We start from the raw sequence: 19,512 nt of genomic DNA, 5'->3' as shown, positions 1-19,512 counted from the left end.
GTTTAGTTAATCACTAGCTGAGCATGTATTTTCCGCAGTCGTTTGCCCTCGTAAGAGACAACGCTGGGTTGCAGCGGAAAGCGTATGTGGATAATGAAATCTTGAAAAATAACGTAGTTAAACAGTCGCTGTGTAAAATCTGACCGCGCCGAATTTAATTATTATTCCTTATAGCATAGAGATAATCCTGAAGTATTTTTATGAAGCGCGTGTCTTTATTTAAGTGCAAGGTCTAGTTAAATTGGCAGGTTGTTGAACTACGCTTGGTTTGACGTCCTGTCCAGCTAATTGCTGTGGGAGCTAGTGCTGGCTAGCGAGGAGGGATGGGCTGCGCGGACAGTATTTGGAGAAACAGTTGTGAAAGAAATCTCGAATCCGTGCTTGAATATATTTTTCATTTATATATATTTTTGGATGGCATCACAGGTTGCCTCTGTATCAAGCTAACTGCAGCTGACTAACGTTTATGTCTGTGCTGCTACCACTAGCTTGCTTGTCTAGTAGCTAGACAGTTAGCTGGCTTTCACCTAAGTTGTCAGTGGGGAATGCCTCCAGACTGTTTGTTGCAGCCCTCGTCTCCCGGTTTTCAAACCGAGCCATGTGCTGCTTAATCGTTACTGTTGTTGCTAGTGAGCTGTCAGGTTCTGCGGAGCCTAGCGTCCACCAGCTAGCCGTGTAGTTGGAGCGGAACAACAACCAGTTGTGCTTTAAATAGCTGCCGCTGCAGTCAGTCTCTTAAAAATGATCAGGTGGGCTTTTTAACACTGGGGAAGCCATTGGCTGGTCTCTGGTAAACAAACAAGCGTTGACAGGCCTGTAATCTAATGCAGCGTCATGATGTATTTCAGCTCGTATGGGCTTTACTGGAAGCATTTTGTTGTCAGGTTAGTTTAAGTACGCACAGGTGAAGCAATGGATACAGTGTAAGCATAGCGGCACTTATGTAAGATATGGGTGAACATTTATCTGCAAACACACAGAGATCTTATCCCTGATGGCTTTCTTGTTGCACTTTACTCCCTGGGTTGGCAACAGCTGAACTTTGTCAGTCCGGATTCCAGCCACGAGAGCCTGTTACACATCTATTACTGTGTCATATCTTTACCAGGCTTCCGCAGGGAAGTTTGACCGGACATCTTTATTATTATTAATGTTATTATGTTGCCTTAGCACAGTTTAGATTTTCGGGTAGCGTGACTTCAGTCTTTGTAATACTGCGGCTTAAATATGCCTCAAACAGATTGCCAGTTACACTCTGACGATCATATGTGACCATACACACAGGGTGGGATTATCTAGTCGTCCAGTCTTATCAAAGCAGTCACATGACACCATTTCTAATTGCTACAGCAGGCTTGACTGCCGCAATTATGAGTTCAGTTTTCACGAGAGCCTATTCTGCCAGGACATCAGCAGCGTAATGGGCTTACAGTCAGAAAGATTCACCTTTGTTGTGTTATCCTCCGATCACTCCTCACCACCATTTATTCATTCAAGCCTGATTTGTGCGTGGTAGTTTCTCGAGGGATAATTGTGCCTGAAACATTAGATCTGACCAAAAAGTGCGTGTTCCTCCTCATCGTCACTTTTCTGAAATAGAATAAACTCAAATCTTAGAAATGTGGGAAATCTAATATATAAACATGTACCGTAATAAGGGGTTCAAGAGACACACATCTGAGAGTGTTAAGATTTTAGAGGTAAAAGTCATCTTCCCTTTTTCTGTTGACTCACAGTACAATTGAACATTTACTCATGTGGGAGAGTGGAGCGTTAATTTGTTTGAGAGAAGGTTCGAGGCTCAAGTCCAAACATTTGGTGAGTGGCTTGCTGCAGTGACAGCTAACTTCAGGTCAGGTCTAGCGATGGTGTTTATTCCACACTGAACGGCTCCACATGCTTGAATCTGCTGTTATCATTACGATCGTCGTTGTCCGTGAGGAACAGAGCTGACAGAACAGTAACGTGACCTGAACGAACATTTAACTGCATTTGTAAAACCATCAAGGATGATGGGTGTGATTCTCTCTTGAGTAATAAGGTTCGTTTTTAAAGTAATCTCACTTTACAGCAGGGAAGTGATGCTTCCATTTAGCAGCTGATTGTGCATACTGCAGCAGACAATGTTCACAAAGCTTTCCGTCCAGGGCCAGAGGTGGGCACTCATCATCGTGTATCATATGTGCTTATAGAGACTGTGGTTGAGGAGCCCGGGTACACTTACAGGCTCAGATTTTGGGGATTACATTTGGTTACATTCTGTTTTTCTTTTATACTCCTGTCTTTTTTACACTCCCCAGCCCACTAACTCCAGGCTGCTCTGATTGGTCAGCTTGCCCAGAGATGACAAGCAAATGAACTTAAATTCTAAAAAACCAAAAACCCCTCCCACTCAGTCCAGAATGAACAGAGCTCTGTGTAAATTTCATACAGTAAAGCTTTTTCTTCGTGTTAGAGATACAGTTTTGATAGAATCAAAGCAACAGATTCGTTGTATTAAAGTTCCTCTCTGTGAGTTTTGGGGATTTCACGGCACCACTGTGATGCATTTTTGATTTCATGCATTAGAGCAACCAACAACAGCTTCTTGATAGCATGACCTTCAACCACCACGGGCACCTGCTCCTTCTACAAACATGGAAATCTCTCGTATGATTTAACAACACTTCTAACATCTGTTTTAGTCGTCATTTGGAAACAGTTCACATCAAAGAGTTCCTTCATATCCTAAACCTGAATAGATTACATAGCAGAATGTTTTACAGGATGCAATGAGGTGATTTAATATTATCGATACTGTATTTGTGAAAACCAACACTTTTTTAGAAATGCAACTTCATTCAGTCATTTTCACCCTCTGCTACTCCTGCCACTGAATCGCAGTCAGTTTCTTTGCAGTGGGAATAATAGGAAGTGGAGCGCTGAACACAAGTATAGTGTTCAGACCTGCACACTTCATAGAGTCGTAGTTGATTTTTGGACGTTCTGTGATGAAGAAAGCACAACTATTGTGCCACTTTCCTTTTTCACAGTGATGCTCGTGTTTTGCCGAGTTTAACGGCGATGTGCTTGTTGGCGTTCCTTCTTGTCAGTCAAATTCAAGAGGGAGCAGATGATATGGACCCTTCCAGTCATGGTGGTGAGAGGCTGATCTCAGTTGTCACAGGTAGCCCTGTTGTTGATGAACTGGCCTTGAGGAAGACGTTTTTAACCGAGCAACAATACGTGGCTTTAAAAATGTGGAGCTTCATCTGGATGTCTTTCTTGCTGTCCAGAATAATTGTTCATGATTTTGATGGAGCTGTCAAAGAGTTGGGTTGACGTGTTTACCTGTTGTTGTGGTTCCTTGTGTTCTCAGTGAGACCGGTTCTTCTTAGTAATCTTTCCTGGCACTTTTCTGGAACACCTTCACGGGTTATTTGTACCTTTGTGGTTGACCACTATGTAGTTCAGCGATGCAACAACAACAGCGGTCACTGTGACACACAGCCTCACACTCACTCTACGTCAGCAGGCCTTATCAGCTGAGTTAATGCAGCGCTGCTTTGCATGGGGATGTAAATTTGTATTCTGCTGTCGTAGAAACCTCCAGTATGGTGTTTGCTATGGAAACGTGACTAGATAGCAGTGCAACAGTCTATACAACAATCTCTATATTTTGAGCAAAGTTGTAAATGTCAGGTTATTCCAGGATGCAGTTTAATATTGTGGAAATCCAGTGTGATGGAGCTTTCTACGACCACGTGGTATATGCTTCACAGCAAGTATTTATTTTTCATTGTTGAGCAAAGATAAGAAGTTTATCAGCTGTTAAACAGCCTCCTTGAGTTGGAGGTTGCTTAGTTTTTGGTCCTAGACTTCCTGCATGTGGTTACTGTAAGTTTACACCACACACAGGGATCTTAAGCCTTCTAGTTTTAGGAAAGGCACACAACAAGGGCATTCTTTTGTTTTTACACCAAAAGTACATGTTGAAGGTGCCGAGCCGGGGTGTGACGGTATTCTATCATTTCAAAATCAAGTACAGAATTCACAAGTCACATCTGAACGCCCCTTTGAATCACTGAAACGTATTTTTCATGTTCAGCTAGTGAAACATCATGCTGAACAATGATAAATAATAAAGATTTCACTCATCGCTTTTCATAAAACAGAGGGGATTTAAACATAACCAAAGGTATTCACAAAACTGCTGAATGTGCAACAGTGCAGCAAACCGAATAATGATGAGCAGGGCTGTGAGTGGGACGGACGTTAGACACAAGATGACAGCGAATGCTACCATTGGAGCAAATATCTGAGAGGCAGCATGTTGGGCTGCATCGCTTCTGTGTGTGGATAAGTATGGAAGACCATTTCTTTGCACTGGGATATTTAACAAATTATGGAGACGGCGAACTCGGGCAACACTGTGAGACACAGACTACTTCCAAAATTATTACAAATGACCAGAGGCTCCCCAGTAAGTCCCATTAGGACTTAAGGAGAGAAATCCCTCCACCTCTATGAATAAAAACCGAGTGTCGGTCCAAAGTTACTGTCCTGTCCTTCACCACTGGAAACTTGTTCTGCTCCTGTCATGGCTGCATTGTAGGTGGATGCATATCTGCTTGTAGAATTTTTGTTCATGTAAAATTTTGAAACCTCATGTTGTCATTGCCAATAAGGTTTCATGCCTCTGGACATTCATCGATTGTGGTCCACATTTTATTTCCGTTTTATAGAAATTAATTGGAAGACTAGCTTTTTTTCAGTTGCACTTCTTATTTATTCTTTGCTTATTTCTGACTCTTAATGATCCTGTTTCCATCTGACATGAATGGTATAGTTAACCATCCATGAGCCCGTTCAGCCTCTGTAGGTGTTTCTTTTCCTTCCTTGGCTGTATTGTACAGTTTGTTTGCTTTTTTTAGAGTAATTGCTCTAAACTCAGAAGAATCTGTAATAGTCTTATTATGTAAAACCCATTTGTTGTTTTTGTTGTTCACCTTTTTTCCCTCTCCGACAGCACAAAATAGACCCTGAGAGTAAAAATGATTTTCCTGTTTTATGTGGTTTTTCCTCTTGCCGACCCCACAACACAGCAGCCTCGTGCTGGTTGCGTGACATCATGTCCACAGGTGAAATGAGCTCTTCAAGAACAGCGCTGCATGTATGTTTGCGCCTCTAGGTGTTTCTGTTGATGCTTTGCCCAGACTAAACAGGGCACCGAGGCACATGTGAGTTCAGGATTTGCTGCTTCAGAAGCCATGGTGGAGGCTTCCAGTCTCGACAGCAGCAGCGGCCGACCAGGCTCAGCTTATTTTATAGGACAGAAAACATCAAGTCACAGCAGGAGGTTCTGGCTGCTCCTCTACTGCCATGATGATTTAGCGAGGTGGCCATATAGTGGAAACCTGCTGTGAAAGTGTCTGTGTGGACAGTATGGGAGAGCCAAAGACAAGCTAAGGATGCAGTGACTTGTGTCGGGTGTTACAGACGCAGTCTTTAGACAGCCTGAGACTATGAGTGGCTGAAAAGTGTGTTTGGGGCACTCGTAGAAATCACACCCATTGTTTTGTGTGAATCGAATGGTAGCCATTGCATTTAATGCCACTCAGTGTCTAAGAATACCCGGATTGCATCACAGCATTACAATACACAAAGTGTTCTCCATAATGAGGCCTTTCTTTGTTTACTTTCCCATTAGCGCGTCTTATTACAACAGTTTTCTGCTCTCTGGCAGTGCCAATCATCACGTTAGATCAGGAGTTCCAGGAGAACAATGTTTTATTTTATTTGACTCAAACTCGTCTTCGTTTGGTTTACAGATTCTTCGTTCTGTATTTAGCGGAGCCCTTAAGTTATGTAAAAGTGACGCACGTTGAACGTGAAACAAACACAGAAGGTGTCATCAAGGCAAAGATGAAATGAGCGCAATATACAGGAAAATCAAAAGAACTGTGATGTGTGAGAAATGGTTTTCACAAACGTAAATCATCAAAGGTTTATACCAAGAAAGCATTAAGGCATTGAACCAATGAAACAGTTATTTTGAAGCTTGATCTAAAGTAGAGTTTGATTCATCAGTCGCAGTAAAAAGATAGTTTCAAAAAGTAGAGACATCCTTGTTGCTTTGGTGTCTGACTCAGATTTGTGATTTATTCATTTTGCTGATTCTCTTATAAGAACTGTAACTGACAGCATGTACATGCAAAATTCAACTGTCCTTCAATGCACAGTGTCATTTACTTGTTTATGAAACTGTGTAGTTCCACCTGACTGCACTGAGTCACAGGATATTCTCTCACTTTAAGCGCTTTAATAAATTGAACTTAAAGGAGGTGCAAATAATTAACTGAAAATGAGTTGCTGTACGTGCACCTTTATCTGGTGGCATATTCTGCCTCACCAAGCAAAATAACAGATTTACATTAAAAACAACAAACGAATATTAGATAATAAAATAATTTTTCAGTATGTTTATGACATCACCAGGACATGAACTCTTTTTCCTTCCTTGTAACTGCTTTGGTCCTCTGGTCTCAGTGAGGCTGCTGGCTCGGGGGCAGCTTTGGTTCTAGAGCTTTCTTCTGTTAGCTTTAAAATGTCCATGCTCAGCTGGGTGAGAGGGTCAGTGTCTGACCAGGTTTGCTGTTACCACCATGCTGATCTTCCTGTGGTACTGACAAGGTATTTGATGGACTGAGTTTAATTTCCCAGTAAACATCAGTATCAGTAGAATCAGTTATTAAGGCCCTGTTTGTAAATGGCCAGTTTACAGTCACCAGTTAGCCAGAGTACCTGGAGGAGACCCACAGAGGCGCAGGGAGCCTCCTCGCAGTCAGGTGACAGTGCTCATTGTTTAACCAGTGTGTGACACTAAAAACAAAGAATTAAGAAATCATAGAAACTTTCTCAGACGTGCCCTCATTTTTAAAAAAATGTTTCTGATACATTCGGATGGTTTTATGTGATTGGAGTCATACATGGACTCTGTTTAGCATTCATTTTTAGTTTTTTGCAGTCTTTGTTCATATCCATACAGAAGAACGGTGCCTTCTGCAGTTATTTTACTGGTGAGAGTCCCCCAAACTTATTTTACAAGCTCGGGCTTGCTAGCCACGACTATTTCAGACGTGTTTTCCTCAAAGTGGCAGGCTTGTTGTCTACAGAGTAGACAGCTTTTTTCCCTCGTCAGGTGCATGGGGTGGTTATTGAAGACAATCTTGTAAAATCTGCTTGGAAGCCTGAAGAACCAGTAACGACAGGACTATAATTTAGAACTCGTAGCTTTAAAAACAATAAGTGAAGCAGATGCTACAGGAGGGAAAGAGCCTGCCCTTCATTTATTATTCCCGTTGAAAGAAGCTGGTCTCTGGTTCGGTGGCTGTGTGCATTAAAAAGCTCATTTCAAGAGACTAACGTTGTAGAAGATGACCAGTGCAAGCAAATCTAAATTCAGTGCCAGACACAAATCCAGACATTCAATATTAACGAGCTGTTGGAGATCTGCTCCTCAGAACAGGTGTAATATCTTCATCAATGCAGTTACTGTTTTAAACAGAAATGATTTAACTTGATGAATATTTAACATCAGACTCCAAACTCATGAGGACTAAATGGGCTCCTCAGCCAGCTGTGCTCTGCTACCTCTGGTGAACCACCTCCACATCTGTCACCATGGAGATTGTGGAGCTCTCCTAGGACCTCCAGGGTATTTGTTATGCTTGCACTTGCTAATATGTGTGAGATGAAGGCCGCCACATCTTCACGATTCATGTGACTTTAAGGTGCCTGGTCATCATCGCCATAATATTAGATGTGTGTACGTTACGGCAGCAAGTCCCACTATAGGCTGTGAACATTTCCACAGGCCCAAATCTGAACAATAAGCCAAAACGTCTGTAGCCATCTATCTGTTTGTACCTTAATCTGCATTCTTGCATGGAGAGGTGGGAGGGGACTAATCGCTTTTCTACAGCCTCATTAAATCCTGTCCTGGTAGGTTAATGGTTAACTGGCTGGGCTGTTGATGCTTTGACGTTGGATGTATTTATATTACAGACTGTAATGAGTTATGGAAGGTAATTAGAAATATGTTTCACTTGATTCGTAGTCATAATAAAAATACAACATTTTTTTATGCATCGGTCATGGACTGATGTCATTCAGTTTTCTCACGTGTCTTTTAATAAACTGCATCAATGTGGTTTGAAATTTCATGACCTCAGTTTATGTGCAGCTGCTGCAGCTGAATAGAGTGTGCTGAGTGCTGTTACTGCTGCTCTCTGGCTGCACAAGGTCAATTTATTGGTTGGTAATACAGATTATTGATAGGCCACAAAGAGGCGTTGGACCCTGAATTCATGCTTGTACGTGTGAAGAAGGGAGGGAGGGCGAAACATGAAAGGAAAACTAGTACTTACCCTGATTTGTTCTACTTCGTTGCTTTTGAACTGACCTTTGAACTCGAGTTAACGGTTGATCTGCGTCACCAGTGTTTGGTTCACTTTTTCTTTCGAGTCGAGGCAGTGCAAAGCCAGTGTGAAGTGTCTGCTTTTTTCCTGTTCGTTTTCCAAATCTTTCATCGGTTTTCTTTATAAAATGAGTCAAAAAGCTCTGTTGGGATAAGCTCTTTATGTCTGAAGTCTACAGCTCAGACTCAGAGAGGAGCTCAGAATCTGAACTGAATAACGAATCATGTAACAAAATGAATTCATGAATCTGATTCTTATCATCCTTCACATTAAAAAACAACTTCAAAGATTTATTTGCTGTTTTTTTGTTGTTGTTTGTTTGTTTTGTGGTTAATCAGAGATGTGGAGGACAGCCAGGTTTCTGTGTGCAGTGGTTGTACGGATCGTTTTCTGCTGCTTGTGTCATGAATACAGTTAGCTGCTACCTCTCATGACACACAAGGGGGCTTTAGTCTCTCTTCCTGCAGCTTTGTGCTCTGTGTTGATCCCCATGTGTGATTGGCTGCCTGCAGCCTGTGATTCAGCACTTGAGCATTAATCAGTCCTGTCTTCAGTTGGGTAGCTGTCACCTCTCATTGATGCATGGGTTCAGGCCCGAGTAGAAGGCGGGTACCCTGCTGACCTCAGACCCACAGCATGTAGCTGGGCCAGTTTATTAAAATGGCTTAGGTGTATTGTTAGAATTCCATCAATATTATTTGTACAGATTGCTTAATATAATTATATTTATCCATATTGTCAATATATCTTATGGCTATAGAATTTGTGAAGATGTAATTCTCAAAGCTAAGCTCATCAGTGATGTTGTGGTCAGCTTTAATGCTAATCATGTAGGAGGATGTTTAGTAATCTGCCTGGGTACTATGGGATGTGCTAATGTATTAGGGTTACATAATTGGATAGGTGCTGATGGAATTTGCTGCTTGCACGTTTGGAAAAGGCACCCGAGGCTGAAAGGTATGAAAGATATGCTCCCATCCAGATGATGGATGTCTTTTTCAGGTAGGGCCTTGTGTGTCAGCAGGACGCTGCTCGAGTGCACGCTTCATCTGTTACCACAGTATAGCTTCATGGTGCTGATCTGGCGTACCTCAGGTTCAACCTTTCAAACACTTTGCTCTCTCAAAAGTCCAGCAAATGCTTTCCTCAGTTCCCAGTAACACCACAAGTGGTGCTAAAATAGAGGGGATACAGAATTGTAACAACGTCTCTTAAAGCGGTACATTTTCTCATTTTAAATATTAAATATTTTATTGACAACTGATCATAAAAACAACATAGTGGATCTGCACCTCAGTCATTGCATTATGTGCACAGTGTTTTTGGCACTGGGGTTGTATTAGCAGTGATGAGAAAAATGAAATGAGTGAGCCGCGTGAGCTCAGCATCAGCCTCTCGAGGCAGCCGTACATAAACAGGAGTATTAGCTGCTCCAGTTTCTGCAGTTGCCATCCAGCTTCACGTAGATTTTGTACTCGGCAGCTGGTAGGTTAATGACTGGCCAATGCATACTCTGTGGTCCTGCAGGTGCTTATGGGGTTCTGTGTGCACAGTTCATGAAGAGAAACATATTTCCCGATAGTCCTAGCTGCACATCCCTGAACGTGGATGACTTATAAATGGCCCTACATCACACAGACATGCAGCTTTTCTGCAAAGTACAAAAGGCTGTTTGGTGCCTTTAAAAACAGTCGTTTCTTTGTGTTTTCATTCAAATATTGTCAACTCTTCCCACACATGGATATTTAACAGAAGTTAATGTTAACCTTAGAGTGTCAAAACCAACACAAGATATTTGTTGTTTTGGATCAGAGCCATGTCTCCCTGCTTGCTACGGGAGAATCTGCAGAGATCTGTGTGCAAAAGGAGAGTGGGTGTGGGGCTTTGCCGAGCGAACACTGTATGTAGTCCAATTTTAAGGTATCGACCTTACTAGATATAAACTATATAGCATCATCCTGCATTGCAACTAAAATCTAATGAAACATTTTAGCTGCTGATGTTGCTCAAAGATTCCTTGGCAGTCGGTTCTGCTCTTTAGGTGCAGATCCACCACTGAAATCAGTGCTAGGCATGAGAACTTTGGAGGCAGCTAAGTAGGGGTAGCTGTGTTCACTGGAGGAGCCAAGGTCACTGCCATTGGGTGGCATTGGGCGTATGCAGAATTGGCCTTCCCATGAGCCCTTTTCAGGATTTCTGTTTCAGGATCCCTTGATCCACAAGGTGATGTAATATTTGTGTGTGTGTGACTGCAGTGACATTTCTGAGCTCAAAGACGACATCAGATGTTGCAGCTTGTTTTAGTACATGTGGAAAAATGTTACATCGTTAACAGCAAGGTTTAAAGGAGTGGACAGCCGTTTGTCCTGCTTCTGCAGGATGAAAGAAAAAGGTCACCAGTGATCTACTGGTGCCTCAGTCTGGGTAAGATCACATGGATGTTAGGCATCGCCCCCCCCAGTGGGAAGTAAAATCACTGTTTTTGTCACTTTTTTCCACAAATCAATAGACTTTATCGACTGTTGCCACACAGGTGCGTACACACACACACACACACACACACCTTCTATTAAGTTGATCTTTGGCTTCATAGTTGAAGATGTGGTTTATCATTGTTGGCCTGTTGCAGATTTTAGTGATATAAAAGAAATGCAAACACTTTCACTACGAGGGAAATTCAATACAGCCGGGCTTTCTTTGCTTTAGCGGAGTTGAAAAAATCTAAAACCCCAGCTGGACATAACAGGTATCACAACGGTGGTTATCAGCTTCCTGTGTTAAGCTGAGCTTTCTGCTCTGGGTCCGATGCACATTCTCATCAAAGGGGCTTTTAATGTGTTGCCCGACTCTCCTTCAGCACAGAATAATCCCCACGAGCACAGCCGACTCCAGTGAGTGTTATCAAATGATTATATTGAAATGGTGATAAAATCTAACATTACATTGCAACACTGTTGCAAAGAAGACAGGAAATTAATGTTGCAGAAAATTGTTAATCCTGTGATTTAGCGCCCAGAGCGGTACGATGAGCATTTTAATCAGAGTTAATTGTTTTAAGTGTGGGTGTGCTCACGGTGCTGCTGTTCATTTTTAACATAACTGCCTCACATTAGCTCGGAAACTTTAAACTGGATACATTTAAACACTGAAACTTACTGACCCACCGGCTAATGAAGGAGATGTGGAAATCCTTTTAGTTTGCCTGCACACAAAGGGAAATTAACTTCATTGATCAAATAGCTATTCTTGGTTGTTGTTGTGTGTTCTAGTAGCTTCCAATTCAACAGTGTAAAGGAGACTTGGCAGCAAAGTAAAGCAAAAATGTATAGATTTCTGGCATCACCAAAAGAATAGACTGCACAAGCCACTAACAACAAGATGCACAGTTTGCACTGCTCTGACTTTGTAGCTTCATTTGCTGTTAGTAAGCTAAACAGCTTAACAACTGGCACATAGAGAATACAGAGAATTTACATTGCAGTTAAAATATGATGCAAATAAAAGAGTTTCTCTAAGGTTTTGTGCTCAGAAGAAGTTGCCATGGTGAGTTGGTCAGTTACAAAGAGGGCCACTTTGGTAACACCAAGAACTCTGACTTGAAGCTCGACGTAGCTCACTGACCCATTAATCTCGCTTTGCTTTGGCTCAGCATCAGAGCTTTTCTGCAAAATGGGGCGATCGTGGTTCAAGAGTTGGGAGTTCGCCTTGTAATCGGAAGGTTGCCGGTTCGAGCCCCGGCTTGGACAGTCTCGGTCGTTGTGTCCTTGGGCAAGACACTTCACCCGTTGCCTACTGGTGGTGGTCAGAGGGCCCGGTGGCGCCAGTGTCCGGCAGCCTCGCCTCTGTCAGTGCGCCCCAGGGTGGCTGTGGCTACAGTGTAGCTGCCATCACCAGTGTGTGAATGTGTGGATGACTGGATGTGTAAAGCGCTTTGGGGTCCTTAGGGACTAGTAATGACCAAGATTTTAAAAAAGCAGCCCTCAGACGTCTAACTTTGGGATATCTTCATCTTTATACCAGCGATGACTTATTAAAGAAAGTGAAAGGCGTAGGGTTAGACGTGCACAGCTTCTTTGGATTCGCAACACGCAAGCTAAAATACCCATGTAGTTTTCAGCCAGCAGAAGCAGCAGATACACGAGGCACCAGCGAAATAAATGTTCACAGTTCAGAGCTGTTGCACTCCGTCGGGTGGATGTCATTAAGCGCTGATGTTTGTTGGTGTCATTCCATGTTTCAGTGGCTCTCACCGCTGTGCACCAGGAAACCATTTCTGTGTTGAAATAGACTGCACGCAGGTGTCGTTACAGCAGCTGGAGTGATCTGTGAAAAGGACCGGAGGCCTTTTTTAATAGAATTCATCTCTCCCAAAACAAAACACACACGATTCCCATCCATTATCTCAGAACACGAGATCATGTATTATTTTCTAATGATAGTCTGTTTTTTACATTCCGTGCAGTTTCCACTCATATTTAGTATTACCACAACCTGCACACCAACGTGCAGGACTATGCAGGGAGCAGATAAACCCATGACTCTTTGGGACAGTGGCTTTCTTTAGTCTCGTTGTCTCTGCGAGGTTGTCAGTGACCTGTAAATACCTTCTGATCGTCAGCTTACCTTTCATAAAACCACATCTTGGCACTTTTTTGGCACTTGACACAGTTTTCGTGTGTTGTGCCCAAAAACCAGGATAATTGAAAAGGTTCTTGTTCTGTGTTGTGCTTACAGCACACCTGTGCCCAGCAGACGTGTTGTTAGTTTTATACATTTATATAATGCTTTCCTAGTCTTGCTGACCACTTACTTACTTTGCATTTGTACAGCACTTTATTCTGTAGACTTAAACCACATCATTGCCAATTTAAAATCCACCCAGGAAACCCCGGCTGTGGTTTGGGTTCTTCATGCTGCGAGGAGACGCCACCCTAACGATGTGCTCGTCCTCTCAGGCAGGAGAAAAGCCTCAGTAGCAGTGTGACCTTTAACATTTTTCAAACTCGCTGAGCCTGTATCTATAAATACATTTTTTTGGTTTTGTATGGTTCAGTGTTTCTGTTTTTGTGGAAATAAATGTGAAGAATGAAGGTGGAGTCACACCCTGCCCATCAGCTGATCTTACAACTCTTACTTAAATTACCTGAAGAGACACCAGCTCCCTCCTCATACCTGTTATGTCAGTTCGGTCAAACACCAGCACCCTGCTGTTACTGCTGAAAGGCATTTGCGGTAATTTATTTGCGTCACTTCATTAGCACAGCCCGTTAACACAAATTGTGCATTCTTAGTAAAGTTTGATCCAGCTGAGGCCGTTAGTTTAAGGCTTTGTCTGTGTGACAGTAGTCAGAGTGAAACTGCGTCTGTGGAGATGACAAAGGTTACTGGGCCAACCAAGGTATATGCATGGTGTGTGCGCCCGCACCGTCACTTCCTGTAAATGGGGGTTGAACTCTGTTTTGTTGTTAAACTGATTTTTACTTTTTTAAAATAAAGATTTATGTCCAGTTACTCTTGGTTACTTGCTAAAGAGAAGTCAGAGGTATGTGATTGGCTCAGTTTTACTGATTATCTGCCTGTCAGCAAGATTACAGTAAAAGTAACTGTCTGCATTTCAGTAAACTTAGTGGAGAGGTGGAGCATGGTCAGAAGAAGAACCTTTTGAATTTTAGTGTTGTTACTTTCTTTAGGGCATTGTCTCGGTGGAAGGCGTGCTCTCCGGGTCTCCTCGGATGTCGTTAGCCTGCGTGCACGGGCTCTGCTTTTTTGTTAAAGGCACAGTAGTCCACTGTTATTTGAATTAGCTGTTGCACCCTAACACCAACGTATCCAGGTAAAAGCGATTCTCTTTTAATGTCTCTCCTCTTAAACTTTTAGTTGGAAATAAAGTTTATTGCTCAAAATGAGTTTATGCCTGAATGTTGCCGGCTAACATCGCGGTGACAGTGTGTGTGCATGAGCGTTTGCACGTGTGTCTGGGTAGGCTTTAGGGTCAAACCTGAAACCCCATGAGCACTACTGCCCCTACTGGCTCTGTCGAAATAGGTGATATCAGAAACCCGAGTGTGGTTCAGAGACGCTTATAAAGAAAAGTTTCCATAAAGGCGGAATAACAGCTTTTAAGGGAGTTGTTGATGGAACTCGGCATGAGTAGTTTTCCGTAAGACGCAAACAAAAATGTCATATGTGCTTCTTGCTTTGACCTTGTGCTGTCGAAGGGTTAAATTAAACTGATTCAGCTGAAGCTGTGACAGAAAATATTACACGTGTATTAAAGAGCAGTTGTCGAAGTGGAGCTGATTAGACAGCATCAACAATGTGAGCGTTGACAGAGAGGCGTGGTAGTATTAATGTAATCATGTAACAGTGTGAAAGAAAGACTGGGATTGTTTTTACGTTTGCCTTAAGTGCACTAAAAAGTCAAATCATCACACGTTACAAAGGCTGTGCAGATATCACTGGCTTTAACGGATGTGCAAGTTTGCATATCTATCACACATGGTTAGCTTTGACTTTGACCACATGAATCTGTTTTTAAGCTCTATTTTGGTCTCCACCATCTCCAGTGACGGTGTGTCTTTGTCATCATATAAACAACATCTTGCATTGTAAATAGGGCTGGGCCATATTATACCGTTCACGGTAATACCGGTATAATGTTAGGCAACGATAGGAAAATGAAATATCGCGATAGAATATGAGTAAAACGCGCATGCGCAGTGCCTTTGTTTTCATACGCACATGGCCGATTGTTGAGTGAAACAGATGAACCAGAATTGGTTTGTAAAAATGGTGCAACTTCAGTGATGTGGAACTGGTTTGGTGTTTGTCCGTCAGATACACAACAAAGCACATTTTTTTGCAGAACATGCAAGCGGCCGTCGTTATTGTCGTATTTGTCGGACTAAGATGCTCTTAAATCTGGGAGTAATCTGTGTCCTAAACTCCGTATTCTTCAGGTCAAACAACACTGCAGCATCACTGAGAGTTAAAAACTGTATAAATTCTTTCATCTTTAATAAAACGATCAGCATTGCTGCTTTACCAGGTGTAACTATAAAGTTTAACTTCCAGGCATCCATGAAAACAAAAGTTATTACATTTAACGGAGTTAGAAGCTAGCAGGAAGCTAGCGGAAGTTAGCTCGCTAGTTTCGCTAGTTACCTAAGCATGATATAGCATGTTCTGACTGAGAGATTTGTGAAAAAAATCAAACGTACAGCTCTGCTATCACTTCCAACATAAATGAAGACAGGAAACTAAACAGCAGTGACGTTTGTAGGGTTACTGAAGTTGGGCTAGCTGGTATATAATGATGTGCTACGTGATCGCTAGCGACACAGCTATGTTAGCATAACATAAACAGTGAAGCTGGAGGACGAACACTAACACTTTTCCACTTATAAAAGTTAACGTGAAGGTTCTTCATGGTTAGAGACAAATGCAATCGCATGGCAGGATGCTGTAAACGGACCAAACTTCAGTCAGGAGAACAACTGAGATAATCCATCCACAATACGAGGTTAGTCATTAATATACTGCAACAACATGGGAATAGAGCAGCTGCCAGAGAATTCAACATTAATGAATCAATGGTACAGAAGTGGAGGAAGCAAGAAGAATGAGTTTAATAAAGTTTGATTTATCTGACTGCTTTGTTTCGCTTAATGTGCCTTATAATCCCGTGCACCTTATGGTCCGAAAAATGCGTTTAATGTTGCAAAGCACCTCTTTTTAACTTCAGTGGATATTATACATGGTTATGCTCAGGATATGTCAGCCCATTTCTACTGGAAATGCCTTTTGGTTAAACTTTCAGCAAGGAATTTGCATTTGCACTGTTACATTTTTATAAAGCTTTAATGTACATAAAAACCAGCTTCTTGTTTAAGTGAAAATAAATGGAAGGTTGTCTTTTTGCGCTAGTAATGTTGTGGAGTTGTATTTTGTCTTGCATCAATTATATCGTCGGTTATATCGTTATCGCAAATTTTCAAATATATATCGTGATAAATTTTTTTGGCTATATCACCCTGCTCTAGTAAGAAGTATTGTAGAAAAATAGTTACAGGCAAAAATGCCCTTATCTTGGATCGATCTTGATTTTCCTGAGAGATGAGGTTTCACATCCAGCTTGGCGTGGTTGCAGTTAATTTTACTGGCAGGTGTTAACCTGCAAACTGCACTGTGTCCCCCCCCAAAGAAAGAAAAAAATAGAGCTTCATTAAGACAGGGGGCCAATGGAGCTAAGAACTGGGGCAATTTGGTAACTTTGATTCATGTAGTCCTTCTGTTAATGTGCGCCTCTCTGTGTGTCTTAAGACACAGATGGAAAAATAATTAGTTTTACTCCACGTGTCTTAAGGCTAAGTTGGGAAGAAATCGGGCATTGTGGGTTTCTGTGTGTTCTGATGATTTATAGAGCAGTCACTGGAAATTCAAAACACTGCCTACTGACCAATCAGTGTTTAGGAAAATGGTGTCTCTTCCAGGAAGATCCCTTTGGATAGTAAGAGGGTCTGAAGTTTTTTAGTAGTGTCAGTTTGCTTTTCCCTGATGAGCAGTAGTAAGGGGAAATATTCTTTATGAATAAATATTCATATTCTGTGTTCCTTGATTATTATTAGGTTTTATTTTCTCATTGGTTGCAGATAATTTTAACATTAAATTATTCTCTAAAAAAAGGCTCCTCTTTGTACTTGTTGACCTTATTATATTCAATTTGCAAGCAGTGGTTTGAATTCCATTTTATTTATTTATTCTGAGCTTTTTTTCTCGCACCAACAACACGACAACAGCTGGAAAACAAACTAAAACGGTGCTTTTGCAGTCTTGCTGACCAAAGTGCTTAAACGTTCAGATAAAGAAATGATATGCTGAGTGTGTTAAACTTACTTTGTGCTGCAGGTTCCAGATGGAGTCTTTCTTGAAAAACAAGGGTCAAGGTGACATAAAACCTTCATTAGACACTGTCAGTGGTTATGGTATAAAAGTTTATTATAAATTTTCTCTTGTCTAACAGTAAGAATTAAACCTTTAAGCTGTCAGTCAGCTCGTCTTCACACTTATGGAAAAGGGGAAGAGAGCATTTTCAATTGTGTTTGTATTGATTCATTAACATTTTAAAATACATGTTTATTGTCCTAGTGGGCACAAACCAAAGCCATTTCAGAAGCAACATTAAACACAGACGCTATCTGAAACGCTGCTGGGCAGTTACTTTAAAACCCATACAGACTTGAATGGGGAGAGAATTCTAAGTTTAGGATAGGATAGGCTTTTATTGTCATTGTACATGTACAACAAAGTTTTGGGTGGTCTGCACCATCTGTGCATTTCAGTGGTCACTGTGACAGAAACCCAGTAAAAAATCTTTGTTTTTCCCTGAAAGTTTTTCTTCTGCTACAAATGCACAAAATTTTGTTACTTTCTTACGCTTTCGTTAACATTTTCTCCTTTTATATAATGACTCTGGTGCAAATCCAGCAAAAGCATGAATAAATATTTTCTGTAAATAAACCAAAATGGGTTTTTCCTTAGAGCTCAGATGCCCCAGTTCCCAGGAGAAACACACTGACATGAAGTCTGGGGCATGGACTCGATGTGCTCAGTGCCTCCTAACATGATTAGGAAAGCACAATAACACAAGTGCTGGTTTACCCATTTTGCTGATGTGTTTTTGATACGATATACTGGAGTTTTGCTCAGTGTGCTCAAAGTCTGCTTTGGACTAATTCATGTGAAAATGCTGCCACGAGTTTAAGTCATTACAATAAATTGAAGGTACAGCTGTAACAAAAGTGTCAGTTTTCATCAAACACAAGCTAGCATCTAAAAGCTGAGTGCTGTGGTACTGTTCTGTGTGCACTGTGGAGGTTCCTGTCAGTTTCAGCAGTTTGCTGAAACATAGCACATGGTGAATTCACCTGCACTGACACTGATTTTTACCAGTGTGCCAAATCATCCTGAGGGCAACATGAACATCTGTGGAGTTCATGCTAGAATTTTAAGCACCGTTCTAGACAATTGTCACTGTGTTTTTACACACACTATGAAATGGTGACACATAAATGGCGCACACACCTAATATCATGAAGTTGTCTTGTCCACACTGCACATGTTTTCCTGTTTCTGGTTCCCACTGCCCTCCACAGCTAGGTGACTACTTGTGAGTAGAGCGTTTGACTTAAATTACAAGCACTGAAAGGTTAAAGCTGCACAACCAAAATAACGCCCCAGTACAGCAGTGGCTGCAGTACAAGTTTTCATTAGGTGAGATTTCATGTAAGAACCTTGGAGAGAGACATCTGTGATTAATAGTTTCCGTCACAAACACCACTATGGTGAGCCATTCGTGTCAAGGATTATATGGATTATACTGTCTGTGTCCACAAGTGTACGAGGGTCTATTTAATCTGAGTGGTGTTGATTTTCTTATCAGATGTGATTGTGATGCTCTGTATGGACATTCCAGGCAGACTGCAAGCAGAGTTGGAGGGTGGGGTCCACAGCAGCCCACGTGCATGTCCATAAACAAGCATAATCCTGGCTCAGTATAACAGTTTCCAGCTGCGTGCACTTTGATGACAGGCCAGACATCAGCAATTTTTTTTGTTTTTTTTTTGTTTAAGATCCTGTTCAGCAGACAACATTGGTTGCATCACTTAAAGCAGAGTAAAAAATGTTCAGCTTCACTCCTGTAGTTACAGGTTAGACTGTCATTTACCTGCAGCTGAGACATTGGTTCCCCTGCACATTAAGAAATTTGACTTGTACCTATAGAGATGACATCTGTTGTATTGTTACTGAATCTCATTTCTCACTGTGTCTCACTGTGCTGTGCTCTCAGCTCTACCAGCAGGGTCGACTCTGCCAGCTGGGGGGAGAGTTCTGTGAGCTGGAGGTGTTTGCTAAAGTGCTGCGGGCTTCAGACAAAAGGTAAGAACATAATGGGGCCAAACTGTGCCCATCACTCTCCTAAAGTAGTTTTCACACTTCCACTGCAGTCCTGAGCAGGTTCAGCAGAGTCTGAGATTAACCATAAACTGCAAGT

The 19,512-nt window shown here is 41.7% G+C and overlaps 1 protein-coding gene across 1 annotated transcript in view; it reads left to right on the top strand.

Annotated features, from left to right (window-relative positions):
- The window catches only part of LOC146618223 (amyloid protein-binding protein 2-like), a 30,702-nt gene that overhangs the window by 421 nt on the left and 10,769 nt on the right, over positions 1-19,512 (top strand). The window contains exon 2 of the mRNA XM_085370079.1: positions 19,309-19,397. Within this exon, the coding sequence (XP_085226205.1) occupies positions 19,309-19,397 (89 nt within the window). The remainder of the gene's footprint in view (positions 1-19,308; positions 19,398-19,512) is intronic.

The sequence above is a fragment of the Diplotaxodon limnothrissa genome, linkage group LG14 (genome assembly GCF_057381915.1).
Source record: "Diplotaxodon limnothrissa isolate DT_005_m linkage group LG14, D_limnothrissa_male_GT1.1, whole genome shotgun sequence".
In the NCBI taxonomy this organism is placed as follows: Eukaryota; Metazoa; Chordata; class Actinopteri; order Cichliformes; family Cichlidae; genus Diplotaxodon; species Diplotaxodon limnothrissa.
Note: the sequence above shows the minus strand (reverse complement) of the source record. Positions and strands in the feature narration are given on the sequence as shown.